Source organism: Bubalus kerabau, chromosome 1, assembly GCF_029407905.1.
Source record: "Bubalus kerabau isolate K-KA32 ecotype Philippines breed swamp buffalo chromosome 1, PCC_UOA_SB_1v2, whole genome shotgun sequence".
Lineage (NCBI taxonomy): Eukaryota > Metazoa > Chordata > Mammalia > Artiodactyla > Bovidae > Bubalus > Bubalus kerabau.
This window is the reverse complement of record NC_073624.1, coordinates 78,176,034-78,189,850: the sequence shown is the minus strand read 5'-3', so window position 1 is coordinate 78,189,850 and position 13,817 is coordinate 78,176,034. Positions and strand designations below refer to the sequence as shown.

The window sequence follows — 13,817 nt, the reverse complement described above, 5'->3', positions numbered from 1 at the left end:
GGAAAGCATGACTCCTTCAGGAAGGCTAAGAATCAATAACCACAGGTGTTGATTACCAAAACCAAATTCACAAGAGTCCCAATTCGAGATCTATTTTCACAAATGTTTTTCTTCTGCCAGTGTGAATTCACAAAGGGACAAGGAAAAATTGTTATCTTCCTCTTCTGACTGTGCACTACAGACAGAGAGCTGGGAGACTGACGGTAAAAATTCTCAGGCCTGTTGTCAGTTATCCCATATCTCAACTGCAGTCTCCAGGGAGAGTAGAGTGTTCCAACCTTTCACTGTCTCATTCTCATCACTAGAAACTGTAGAGGAGGAAACTTTTGTTTCATTTTACCTTATTAAGTTTTTGGCTGGGGTTCTGTGCAAAAGATTAACAAGAGAAAAGTAAACAAGTATATTAACATGTAGATCTCATATATACTTATGAGAAATGTTAGCGGGAGTAACTTAAAAACATGGTTAGAACTTGGACTTACAGATTATCTTGACCAAAGAACAATATACTTTTAAAGTAGCAACAAGACAGAGGAAATGAGTGCTAGGCTTCAAGGTTGGCAAATTGTGGAACAATAAATACATTAGAAACTGATGGAAGATACTAGCTACTCAGTAAAGGTTATTTTGTTGAGTCCTCTGTTGCTGTCTTGGGGCTGATAAGTGTCAATAATCACCAAGGTTGTTGGTGATTAATATCTACACAAATTTATGCTTTGCTTTCAGGAAAACAGGAGGAGGGCAGAGAATTTTTCTTGGATCTGTTTCTTCTCAGTTGCCTTCAGCTCAAAATAATCCTTGTGCTAAAGGGGAAGATTTTTGGGTGGCATATTCTGTTATCCTTCTGTAGGCTTTGCTGTTAAGTTCTTTTGCATTATATGTTCTAACATGGAAATGTGAAATAAGGCATTGTCAGAAAGGAGTTAGGAATATTGTTCACATGAGCTTACTTATTATAGTAAAACACTGATTCATAAAATAAGAATTTGTAATAGACACCAAAAAAGTTGGCAGAGGAATCTGGTTGAGCAACATGGTGTGGTGCTACATACCTGTCAGAACACCAGGCAGCGTGTCATGTCCTTTTGTGGAAAATGTATATAAAACAATTTTAAGGAAAAAGATGAAGACAATATAATCAGATCAGATCAGATCAGATCAGTCACTCAGTCGTGTCCGACTCTTTGTGACCCCAGGAATCGCAGCACACCAGGCCTCCCTGTCCATCACCAACTCCCGGAGTTCACTCAGACTCACGTCCATCAATTTGGTGATGCCATCCAGCCATCTCATCCTCTGTCGTCCCCTTCTCCTCTTGCCCCCAATCCCTCCCAGCATCACAGTCTTTTCCAATGAGTCAACTCTTCGCATGAGGTGGCCAAAGTACTGGAGTTTCAGCTTTAGCATCATTCCTTCCAAAGAAATCCCAGGGCTGATCTCCTTCAGAATGGACTGGTTGGATCTCCTTGCAGTCCAAGGGACTCTCAAGAGTCTTCTCCAACACCACAGTTCAAAAGCATCAATTCTTCGGCGCTCAGCCTTCTTCACAGTCCAACTCTCACATCCATACATGACCACAGGAAAAACCATAGCCTTGACTAAACGAACCTTTGTTGGCAAAGTAATGTCTCTGCTTTTGAATATGCTATCTAGGTTGGTCATAACTTTCCTTCCAAGGAGTAAGTGTCTTTTAATTTCATGGCTGCAGTCACCATCTGCAGTGATTTTGGAGCCCAGAAAAATAAAGTCTGACACTGTTTCCACTCTTTCCCCATCTATTTCCCATGAAGTGATGGGACTGGATGCCATGACCTTCGTTTTCTGAATGTTGAGCTTTAAGCCAACTTTTTCCCTCTCCTCTTTTACTTTCATCAAGAGGCTTTTTAGTTCCTCTTCACTTTCTGCCAATATAATGAAAGTATATAAAACAACACCATGCAAGTGAATGTTAATCAAGATGGGAACTCATTTTCAGTTGTGTAAAATGTTCATTCAGGGTTTTTTTTTTTTTCTTTATAGTTGCTGAAATTCAATAGTGCTAATCCCAGTTCTTCCTGAGCAGTATCTTTTATTATTTTCTTGCAATTAACTCTTAGGACATCAGAATACCCCTCTGCAAACATACAGAACAAAACTTTTAGTGTCGGTGAAGCAATAAAACGTCCCTGCTTTCCACATGTCTCCAAGGGTGGAGCCCCCAAACTGATCAGAGAAGAGGGAACTGAAAAGATGTTAAATACCAAGTCCAGCTCACCCTGGTCAGCCTGGAGGTCTGGCTTCTCAGTCAACATGAAGGCTGTCCTTATTCTGGGTCTTCTCCTCCTTTCTGTCACTGTCCAGGGCAAGAAATTTGAGAAGTGTGAGCTTGCCAGAACTCTGAGAAGATTTGGACTGGATGGCTACAAGGGAGTCAGCCTGGCAAATTGTAAGTTAACTCTTCTTCATCCTTTCAAACAGTTAGCCAGGTGTGGAACAGACACTAACAGAGGAAGAAGAAAGAGACTTTGAGTGAATGGGCTTTTTTATTTCTTGGCAGGTTTGTACATTTACAATGGTTAAAAACATCGAAGTTTCCTTTAGAATCAGATGTACCAGGTGAAGGAATGAGTCATGGGAGGGTCAAATTCTATACCATTCTAAGCATGCCAGATTCCCATATACTCCTCTAATGCCACTAAATTTCCCAGCTGGCACATGAAGGCTGACTCTAAGATATATTTCAGAACCTGGGATGGGTCTGTCAAGCCCTTGGTGTTTGACTCTACTCATTTCCAGTTTGGAACTCGTGTTCTGCAAGCCTGAGTAGGCAGTGTTGGTTTTTTTTTTTTTTTTTCCATTTTTAATCCCCCTACCATGATGTTGAGCTTTTAAGCAAAGTTTTTTAAAACTTACATTGAACTCTTAAAACAGGGACAGTAGGAACCTAATTCCCTCAATCAATATCTACATAAGGATCCCTGAAATGCAGCATGAAAATATATCTTATTGTTCTAACTCTCCATTAATTAATTTTCATTTTCTTCCACAGAATTAAAGATGTACCTTAAGGAAAAGTGGCTGTGTACTTCAGTCCATATTTGTCAACGTCCTCACTGTATTTTTCAGATTGAATTCATATATTTCCCTCCATAAGTTATTTTTGAACAAATGAGCAACTGGCTGGCTGGCTGGCTGGATGACACAGTCTTTCCTATTCTATGATTCTTGTTGTCTGGATTCTATTTTGATACCCAAATTCACCTTTAGGTATCATAAAAAATTTTCTTTCTCCTAGAAAATCCTTGCTTTTTCTAATAAAGGTATTTTCCCATTAGCATATACATCTGCTGCTAATGACTCACCAACTCTGTTGCTTTTTCCACTCTAGGCTCAATCTTACCTAGGGATGGGAGCACGGGAAGGGTAATAGTAATAGAAGACACAGCTATTTTAATATTTTTGCAATATGTTATCTTATTTCATTAGTATTTTCAAATGATTGGCTAACAAAAGAATTCTTTTAAGGGTCCTCAATACCAAGTGTTAAAATATTTACAAGTAAAATATATCTTTATGCTTCTAAAACAAATCATTAGTAAAATAGAATTGTGCTATGAAATATAAGTCATATGATGTTGCTGTTTATTACTAAAAATACATTTTTTTTTTCAGGGATGTGTTTGACCTATGGAGAAAGCCGTTATAACACACGAGTTACAAACTACAATCCTGGAAGCAAAAGCACTGATTATGGGATATTTCAGATCAACAGCAAATGGTGGTGTAATGATGGCAAAACCCCAAAAGCAGTTAACGGCTGTGGTGTATCCTGCAGTGGTAAGACAAGACACTGTTGAGTGATGGCACAGGCCCCATTTGGTGGTACCTATAAGAGGAGAGATTTAATACAAATGAAAAGGTCTTGAAGAATTCATGAGGGACCTAGAAAAACTCCATCTTAACTTATAGAAATGCTTTATTATCTACCTAAGTCCTTAAGTAAGAAATTAAACAGCTGGTATCATAAAAGGTTGCTGTTTGTTAACATACAAAAATTTTTGGAATGATCTATCACTTTATTATAACTGGACTTGTTGATGCTTTGTAAAGAGCAATGCTATTCCTCCTACTTACCTTGTTTGGGAAAGGTTTAGGGATAATCAGGTTGTGTGTGTGTGTGTTTTAAATATACACTCCTTTGTTGGAAAATGAAAGAATTTATAGTTAACCAAAGAGGAGGAATATGTGTGGTCTTTTTAAAAAACTTTTACTTTTGATTATGAAATATTTTAAATATGTGAACAATTTGAAACATTAGTATATCAACATAAATGTGTACTTTAACAGTATAATATGTGCTTTAGCAGTTGTTAACATTTTGTCATGTTTACTGCTTTTATGTATATATTATCCAGTTGGTGGTTTTTAGCTGAGTGATTTTCAAGTGAATTAGAAACATTCTTACATTCCATTTCTAAATTCTTTACTGTGCATCTCTAAAAACTACACTTCATATTTAATCACTATCATTCTAACAATTTCATATATGGATTTGTTTAATCAGAATGAAACAAATATTCTATTGAGTTCCTTTTCAAACTGAGATAACATATGCAATATTTAGGGCTTGCCAGGTGAGGCTAGTAGTAAAGAACCTGCCTGCCAGCGCAGGAGACATAAGAGACACGGGATTGATCCCTGGGTTGGGAAGATCCTCTGGAGGAGGGCATGGCAGTCCACTTCAGTATTCTTGCCTGAGAGAATCCCCACGGACAGAGGAGCCTGAGGGGCTACAGTCCATGGGGTCTCACAGAGTCGGACACGACTGAAGCTACTTAGCAAATATGCATACACATACAATATCTATTGCATAAAATATTGAGAAGTATTGCAAATTTGATATTGTTTAATTTTTAATATTAAAATTCATAATAAAGAAGATTAGTTTCTGGATATTCTTTTGTATTCGGTTAATTGTTAGGGTTTAAAAATTATTTTTTATTATATAATAATCTGTGATCATTGAATAAAAATTCTTACTACCCAGAGATTTATGACCACTGGTAACTTTTGGTATCCACATCTTCTTTCAGAATATATATCAGTCATGTACATGAATATAAAGCTGTATTATGCACATTTGTACCCACAAACATGTAAGCAATGTGCTTCAACAAAAATGAAACTGAACTATATTTACCAGCTTACAATTTGCTCTTTACTGTAAAAAATCATTTTTTAACAAATATTAATCTTTATTATTTTTTCTGGATGAATAGAATTCTACTATATAAATATTCTAAAATTTATCAGTCCAGCTCTTGTATTAACATATATATCTTGGGTACATATCTTATTTTTTTTTTGGAATAAATTTCCACTAGTAGAATTGCTGAGCAAAAAACTGCTAGACCAGGTTCTGCTTGTTTGTTTTTGTTTTGTTTTCACAGTGTCCAGTGAAAAGAGAACCTTCTATCATATTTGTTAATAGTTCCAGAGCTTCCAATGACTTTGGCAAATGAGAAGCAAAATGCTTTATTTCATGCCAAGTGAGATGGAATGGAGAGTTTCTCCCAATATTCACAGATAAAGGGACTCTTAAAAAAATAATTTTAGTTGTTCTTTCCTCAGCCTAAGAGAATAAAGCTGACTGAACCTAAATTTACATGAAATTTCTATGAACACTGTCCTCATTTCCCACCACCTCTTTTTCAGCTATGCTGAAAGATGACATCACTCAAGCTGTAGCATGTGCAAAGACGATTGTCAGTCGGCAAGGCATTACAGCATGGTATGTTATTTTTTTTGTTTTTGTTTTCCGTCCAGTGTTGTTGAGATATAATTGACACACAGCACTTCGTAAGTTTAAGGTGTACAGCATAAATGATTTACACACACCCCAAAATGATTGTCACAGTAAGTTTAGTGAACACCCATGATCTCAACGGATAAAAAGTTAAAGAAACAGAAGAAAAAATTTTGTGTGTGTGATGAAAAGCTTAGGATTTACACTCTGATCTATTAATTATATTATCATGTTGTACATTACATCCCTAGTGTTTGTTTATCTTATACCTGGAAGTTTGTAGTACTTTCCACTGCTTTCATCCAATTCCCCACCCCTCACCCCACCCACAACAGCCACCTCTGGTAACCATAAATCTCACCTCTTTTTCTATGAGCTGGTTTGTTTGTGTTTGAAGTATAAACTTCAAACTGCAACACTATGTAAGTTCCTTTTACAGAGCAAGGTATGCGTTAGGCATTAAAAGGGAGACCTGCAGTCTTCCCTAGTAGTTTAGATTCTGTGCTTTCAATTCAGGAGGTGGAGGTCTGGTACCTGGTTGGGGAACCTAAGATACCAGAGGCCATGTGGTGCGATTAAAAAAAAAGGGCCGGGGGGAGTTTTATCCTACTGTTTTACAGTAGTTTTACCCTACTGTTATGAGAGAAATGAGGGAATATTCTCAAAGACCAAGGTATGCTACTGAGAACTGAAAATCTAAAAAATTAGATTTATGCTCAACAGTGTATCACATAGAAATAATCTACTTTAACCGATTCAGAATCTAATTCTTTTATTCCTCAATTTATTTTAAGGGCTTCTAGAGTTTTTAAGTTTCTACATACTCTACCAATTCTTGTCATATCTTGAAATTAATTTTGAAAGTAAGTAAATATGGAACACACTTTGCAGTTGTGTTGTGGACTACACAAGACTCAATATTTGTGTTCAGCATTCTGTGCTCTAGTGAAGGCTTGGGAGAGATGTGAACTCCTTGCTATACATGTCTCCAGTTAATAAATAGCAATACTTGGATCGGTCTGTAGCCTGTATTTCATATATTGATAAACAATTTTGTTCTCCCAAAGGATCTGAAATATGTATAACACAATGAAGATATGTTTTAACCTTATTACCACGTATTTCATCTTTCTCTACAGGGTGGCGTGGAAAAACAAGTGTCGAAACCGAGATGTCAGCAGTTATATTCGGGGTTGCAAACTGTAACTCTGTAGTTTTCTTTCTTCTGCTCATTTGTCTCTTTTTCATATTAAGAAGTAATAGTTGAGTAAAAGGTTATACTACCACTCTTTCAAACAAATAATGCTTTTACAGAAGCAGGAGCATGTGGTCTTTCTTCTAAGAGGCTTGATGTTTACCTCATGTGTTAATTGTTTGATATTACTACAACATTTTTCAGGTTCTTAACAAAACTAATGCTGGTGAATATTTGTCTAAATCCTTAGTTAGCAAATGTATCTCTAGTACATTAAGTTCTTAATCAAAGAAATAACCCAGACTTAATTTTGAATGATACAAGTATTCCCCCCAATATTTAACACAAATATTACAAAAGAATAAGTGAATTGATCTTGGGCAAAGTCCCACTGAATAGGCATGTGAATTTTTATCTGTCCAGCCAAAAGGAGATGAATGTCAAATGACTAACTATGAGAACAGCCTGAATTAAGAATTTTGTTTTCATACCGTGTGGCCTTTGATTTTAATGTTTTTATAGAAATGTTACATTTACATAGCTTTAAAAATAAACTCACAATTTATACATCAACCTATTTTAGCCTTTGTAAAGAACTCATTATGCTTCTTGCTGATTCTGGAACATAAAGAAGGATTAGACGAGCTGATGCTTTTCCTTAATTTTATTAACTCAGATTCACACTTTATGACAAATTCAGAGGTAGATGAGCTTGCAAGCATTGAATTAATTGCTATTAAATAGATGTGAAATTATGCAGGCTGTAAAAAATACAAACATTTTCATTAAAAGCTTTGCAATTCATACCTTGTCTTTCTTTGTTAAGAGCCATGTAATGTCTCTGAAGAAATACATATGTATATATTTGGGGAAAAAAATGATCTGACACTTAGTATTTCCTACATCTTCACCTGTAAAGAAACACCTGGATGTTGCTGCGAGAAATCCATAAGCATGCTGACAGATCTCACTTAATATTTTAAATTAAAATTTTTTTTGGTGGTGCCACACAGCTTCTGGGACCTTAGTTCCCCAGCCAGGGCTTGAATTCGCACCCTAAACAGTGAAAGCACAGAGTCCTAATCAGGGGGCCACCAAGGAATTCCCCTCACCTTAAATTCATAAACATAAATCTCAAATGGGCACTCAAATCTGCTTGGTCATCATAGTCACTTCTCTGCAGTTCTTCTGTATTGGTGTCCCCACTCTTTAAAATGGCTGTCACTATTTGCTTCTCCTCTCATTTCAAAGTCCTAACATACATGCCCAACTACTGGGCTTCAACACACTCTGCTCTCAGTAGATGACCTGGCTTCACGTTACACTGACAGAACAGAAGCAACCCAGAAAATTCTGCCTTCATCCCCACCATAATAGAGCTCACACCTTTCCCTGGGCCCATCCCCACTTCGTTCCCATTTATCACTATGATGAAGGCGTCTGCTCCTCCCAGTGGCAGTGTCTCAATATGCAGTCTTCATCACAGCCCTCTCCCTACTCCGGTTTAGGCTGAGGGTTTCCTGCATCCTGAGTTTCTCCCTCTTTGCTGGATCATCTCCATCACTGTACAAACTGCCCTGGTAACCTTGCTTCTTACAAAGAACTCTCCGTGAGCTCTACATAACCCTCCAACCGCAACATTTTTTATTTTCTTTAACAGCAACACTTCTGGGATGTTATCTATATTCACCCACTCCACATCCTCACCTCCGTTTCTCTTTGTGACTCTTCTCAATCTGACTGCTGTCCTTACCCAGCTGAAAACAGCTCCAGCCTGACCTTCCAGGATGCCTTGGGGCCAGTTCAGTGATCACCTGATTTCTGTTCATCCTATTTGATCTCTCCGCAGCATTTGACAGACTGAACCACTTCCTACTTTTGAAAACTTTTTCTTCCTCAGCTTCTCCTCCTTTATATTCTGCTTCATTGATGCTTCTTTCACAGCCATTCTGGCTATTTCTCTGCTGACTGATATTTAAGAGTTAGAGTGCCCTAGGGCTCAAGCCTGTTATCATTTGATAGACATACTTTATTTATTCATTTATTTGTCTCTTCTAGCTGAAGTATAACATTAAAAATGAGTTTTTCTAACTTTTTGAAGACACTGGAATAATGTCAATTTTCCCCAAAATCTGCAAGTACATTACAGTCTTTTATGCTTTCTGAACACTTTGAGAATATACTGCCAAAATGGTGCCCAGTGGCTCTGATCCTTCAGTGTGTAACTCCTCAAAACATCATCCAAATCAGGAGGTGAACACTGACAAATTAGGACCACTTAATCATCAGATCTTATGCAATTTCATCAATTGTCCCAAAAGATTTTCTTAATTAAAAGAATCAAGTGTTTTAGTCGGTGTTATGTTTCTCAGTTTCTTTCAGTCTAGATCCCTTTTTCATCTTTTGCATGACTTTTATGACTTTAACCCTTTTGAAGACCTCAACCACCTATGGTGTAAAACGGTGTACGGCTTTTCTGATATTCTGTGGAGTAGATTAGGTTATGCACCTTTGGCAGGGATACCATAGAAGTGATTTTGTGTTCTTTCCATTGCATCCTTACAGGTGACATGCAGTTTTGAAATGTTCTATTACTGATGATGTACACATTGATCATTTGATCAAGGTGATGTCTGCAAGTCACCTCCACTGTGATGTATTTAGGACATGGTGAGGTACTTTGAGAAATTTTGTTCCTAATCAAAATTTCAATTTTTATATTCACTTATTATATCAGTATGGGTTTCCCCAGTGGCTCAATGGTAAAGAATTCTCCTGCCAATACAAGAGACACATGAGACATGGGTTCGATCTCTGGGTCAAGATGAACCCTGGTAAAGGAAATGGCTACCCACTCCAGTATTTCTGCCAGTATAATCCCACAGACAGAGGAGTCTGGAGGGCTATAGTCCATGGGGTCACAGAGTCGGACATGACTAAGCGCACATGCAGGCATGACACATTATATCAGGATGGACCCTTGGCTTCCTACTTTATTCCAATTATAATGAGTCATAATCCATTCAGTTCAGTTCAGTTCATTTGTTCAGTCATGTCAACTCTTTGCTACCCCATAAACCACAGCACGGCAGGCCTCCCTGTCCTTCACGAACTCCCGGAGTCTACCCAAACTCATGTCCATTGAGTTGGTGATGTCATCCAACCATCTCATCCTCTGTTGTGCCCTTCTCCTCCTGCCCTCAATCTTTCCCAGCATCAGGGTCTTTTCCAATGAGTCAGCTGTTCACATCAGGTGGCCAAAGTATTGGAGTTTCAGCTTCAGCATCAGTCCTTCCAATGAACACCCAGGACAGATCTCCTTTAGTATGGACTGGTTGGATCTCCTTGCAGTCCAAGGGACTCTCAAGAGTCTTCTCCAACACCACAGTTCAAAAGCATCAATTCTTCGGCACTCAGCTTTCTTCACAGTCCAACTCTCACATCCATACATCACTACTGGAAAAACCATAGCCTTGACTAGATGGACCTTTGTTGGCAAAGTAATGTCTCTGCTTTTGAATATGCTATCTAGGTTGGTCATAACTTTCCTTCCAAGGAGTAAGCATCTTTTAATTTCATGGCTGCAATCACCATCTGCAGTGATTTTGGAGACCAAAAAAATAAAGTCTGACACTGTTTCCACTGTTTCCCCATCTATTTGCCATGAAGTGACGGGAACAGATGCATGATCTTCATTTTCTGAATGTTGAGCTTTAAGTCAACTTTTTCCCTCTCCTCTTTCACTTTCATCAAGAGGCTTTTTAGTTCCTCTTCACTTTCTGCCATAAGGGTGGTGTCATCTGCATATCTGAGGTTATTGATATTTCTCCTGGCAATCTTGATTCCAGCTTGTGCTTCTTCCAGCCCAGTGTTTCTCATGATGTACTCTGCATAGAAGTTAAATAAGCAGGGTGACAATATACAGACTTGACATATTCCTTTTCCTATTTGGAACCAGTCTGTTGTTCCATGTCCAGTTCTAACTGTTGTTTCCTGACCCGCATACAGATTTCTCAAGAGGCAGGTCAGGTGGTCTGGTATTCCTATCTCTTTCAGAATTTTCCACAGTTGATTGTGATCCACACAGTCAAAGGCTTTGGCATAGTCAATAAAGCAGAAATAGATGTTTTTCTGGAACTCTCTTGCTTTTTTGATGATCCAGCGGATATTGGCAATTTGATCTCTGGTTCCTCTGCCTTTTCTAAAACCAACTTGAATATCTGAAAGTTCATGGTTCACGTATTGCTGAAGCCTGGCTTTGAGAATTTTGAGCATTACTTTACTACTGTGTGAGATGAATGCAACTGTTTGGTAGTTTGAGTATTCTTTCACATTGCCTTTCTTTGGGATTGGAATAAAAACTGACCTTTTCCAGTCCTGTGGCCTCTGCTGAGTTTTCCAAATTTGCTGCCATATTGAGTGCAGCACTTTCACAGCATCATCTTCTAAGATTTGAAATAGTTCAACTGGAATTCCATCACCTCCACTAACTTTGCTATAACCCATTACTGTCATTTATTTTGATGTTCACATTGTCCCTGATTTGGCCAGAAGAGTCTCTGCAAGCTAACTTCTGTGTCATTGTCTGCCAATGCAAGAAACAGGATTTGATCCCTGATCTGGAAAAGTTCCATTTGCTGCAACTAAGCCCATGCACCACAACTATTGAACCTGTGCTCTAGAGCCCAGGACCTACAACTACTGAAGCCCATACACCCCAGAGCCAGTGCTCCACAACAAGTGAGAAGCCTGAGCACAACAACTAGAGAGTAGCCCCTGCTTGTTGCAATTGGAGAAAAACCCTAATAGCAACAAAGACTCAGCACAGCCCAAAATAAATATATAAAAATTAAAAAAAAATATATATATATATATATGAAAAGGCAAAGACAAAAATAAAATTGGAGACATGTAGAGATGGGCTCAATAAAGGACAGAAATGGTATGGACCTAAGAGAAGCAGAAGATATTAAGAAGAGATGGCAAGAATACACAGAAGCACTGTACAAAAAAGATCTTCATGACCCAGACAGTCACGATGGTGTGATCACTCACCTAGAGCCAGACATCCTGGAAAGTGAAGTTAAATGGGCCTTAGGAAGAATCACTACGAACAAAGCTATTGGATCAGTAAATCCATCTGCCACTTCCCCTAATTCCTTAGCTTCTTGGAAGGATTTGACACAGCTATCTAGGCCTCCTTTTATAAAATACAGTCACTTTTTTCTCCTATCTTTCTGGCAGCTGATTTCCAGATAGTTCAGTCACACTGTCCTCTGTTTCTATGGTGCTTACTGGATTGAAACACTTAAGTTATATACTAATTATTTGTGAACTCCATAAGGCCAATAATTGTATCTTATACACTTTAATGTTCTTAAGCCTTATGAAATGTTTCTAGTCATCTATGTTTGTTGAATAGTGAATAAATGAAAATTGGAAAAGTTAAGAAGACTTGAGTCTCTTTTCCCAAAAGTGGTTGAAATCAGTGAGGTCTGTTGAAGTACTCTGTCGTACTGAAATGGAGCAGGACCCAGGACATGAGCTGCCACAATTCTGAGAACTGGCCTCAAGGAAATGGAAACAAATCAACCCTAGAGCTGAAGATTCACTGTACCTAAAACCACATGACAGTGGTTAGACTAGCACATGACCAATTTCAAGGTGACTGTCAGAGCTGATCATACTGTTTCTGCATATAACCCCCTTCCTCGGCCTATAAAAGCTCTTGTCCACTGACTATGGGGGGTTTTGGGGGGATTCTGCCTTTGAACAGGTATCCCCTCCCCCCTGCCCCCCCCACACCCCTCCCACTCCTGTAGCCAGCATTCAAAATAAAGCAAACTTTCTTTTACACCACCCTGACCTCTTTATTGGCTTTTGTGTAGTGAGCAGCGGGATCCAACTTTCAGTTACAATACATTCTTCATGCCACAATACAGGATTTTTTGTCCTCTGCACACTTTACTGGATTCTACCTTTCAGAATGTGGTCTCTAGAACTTCCCTGGTGGTCCAGTGGCTAAGACTAAAGATCCCAATGCAAGGTTCTCAGGTTCGGTCCCCAGTCAGGAAACTAGATCCCACATGCTCCAACTAAAGACCCAGCATTCTGCAAGTAAGATCCGCCTTAGCCAAAAAAAAATAATGTGATCTCTGGAGCAGAACTTTCCTCTTTGTAATTATTTCTCCAGCTTTCCTATTTCTGCTTCTCCCATTTCTCAAAAAAATTTTTTATTCTTTGCTTAAGAGGTTACCCTAAGTATTTTTAAAGCAAAATAAGCTTTCATAAAATAAAATTAAGGACTTCATTGGTAGTCTAATGGTTCAGAATCTGTGTTTCCAAGGCAGAGGGCACAGGTTTGCTCCCTGGTCTGGGAAGACAGACCCACATGCCATCTAAAAACTGTGTACCACGACTACTGAGCATGTGTGCTGCAACTACTGAAGCCCTCCAGGCTAAAGCCCGTGCTCTGCAACAGAGAAGTCACCACAGTGGGAAATCCGCACCCTGCAACAGAGAAGTCACCACAGTGGGAAATCCGCACCCTGCAACAGAGAAGTCACCACAGTGCGAAATCCGCACAACGCAACAGAAAAGTCACCACAGTGGGAAATCCGCACCCTGCAACGCACAGTGACACCCGCTCGCCACAACTGGAGAAAGCTTGCATTCAGCAAAGAAGACCAGTACAGCCAAAAATAAAATAAAGAGAGAAATAATCAAAAAATAAGAGATTTTCAAAAAGACATAAACCTATCAGGACTGGGAGAATGAGAGAGAAGACCAAAACAGAAATCTTGAAACTTGGACTAGAAAAGGCAAGTGGTATAGGGC

The 13,817-nt window shown here is 38.6% G+C and overlaps 1 protein-coding gene across 1 annotated transcript; it reads left to right on the top strand.

Annotated features, from left to right (window-relative positions):
• The first annotated feature begins 2,270 nt into the window (after positions 1–2,270).
• Positions 2,271–6,991, top strand: LOC129641657 (lysozyme C, intestinal isozyme). Its single transcript, XM_055566309.1, has 4 exons — positions 2,271–2,425; positions 3,652–3,816; positions 5,695–5,770; positions 6,925–6,991. Exons 1-4 carry the CDS (start codon positions 2,290–2,292, stop codon positions 6,989–6,991), a joined length of 444 nt encoding a protein of 147 aa, XP_055422284.1. The 5' UTR covers positions 2,271–2,289.
• The last annotated feature ends 6,826 nt before the right edge of the window (positions 6,992–13,817 follow it).

What these genes read in the sequence shown, in the direction of transcription:
- LOC129641657 (XM_055566309.1), top strand. Translation starts at nt 2,290, where the DNA reads ATGAAGGCTGTCCTTATTCTGGGTCTTCTCCTCCTTTCTGTCACTGTC. An exon ending in GGGAGTCAGCCTGGCAAATT is followed by an intron (nt 2,426 to 3,651) that starts GTAAGTTAACTC and finishes TTTTTTTTTCAG; the next exon opens with GGATGTGTTTGACCTATGGA. An exon ending in CTGTGGTGTATCCTGCAGTG is followed by an intron (nt 3,817 to 5,694) that starts GTAAGACAAGAC and finishes CCTCTTTTTCAG; the next exon opens with CTATGCTGAAAGATGACATC.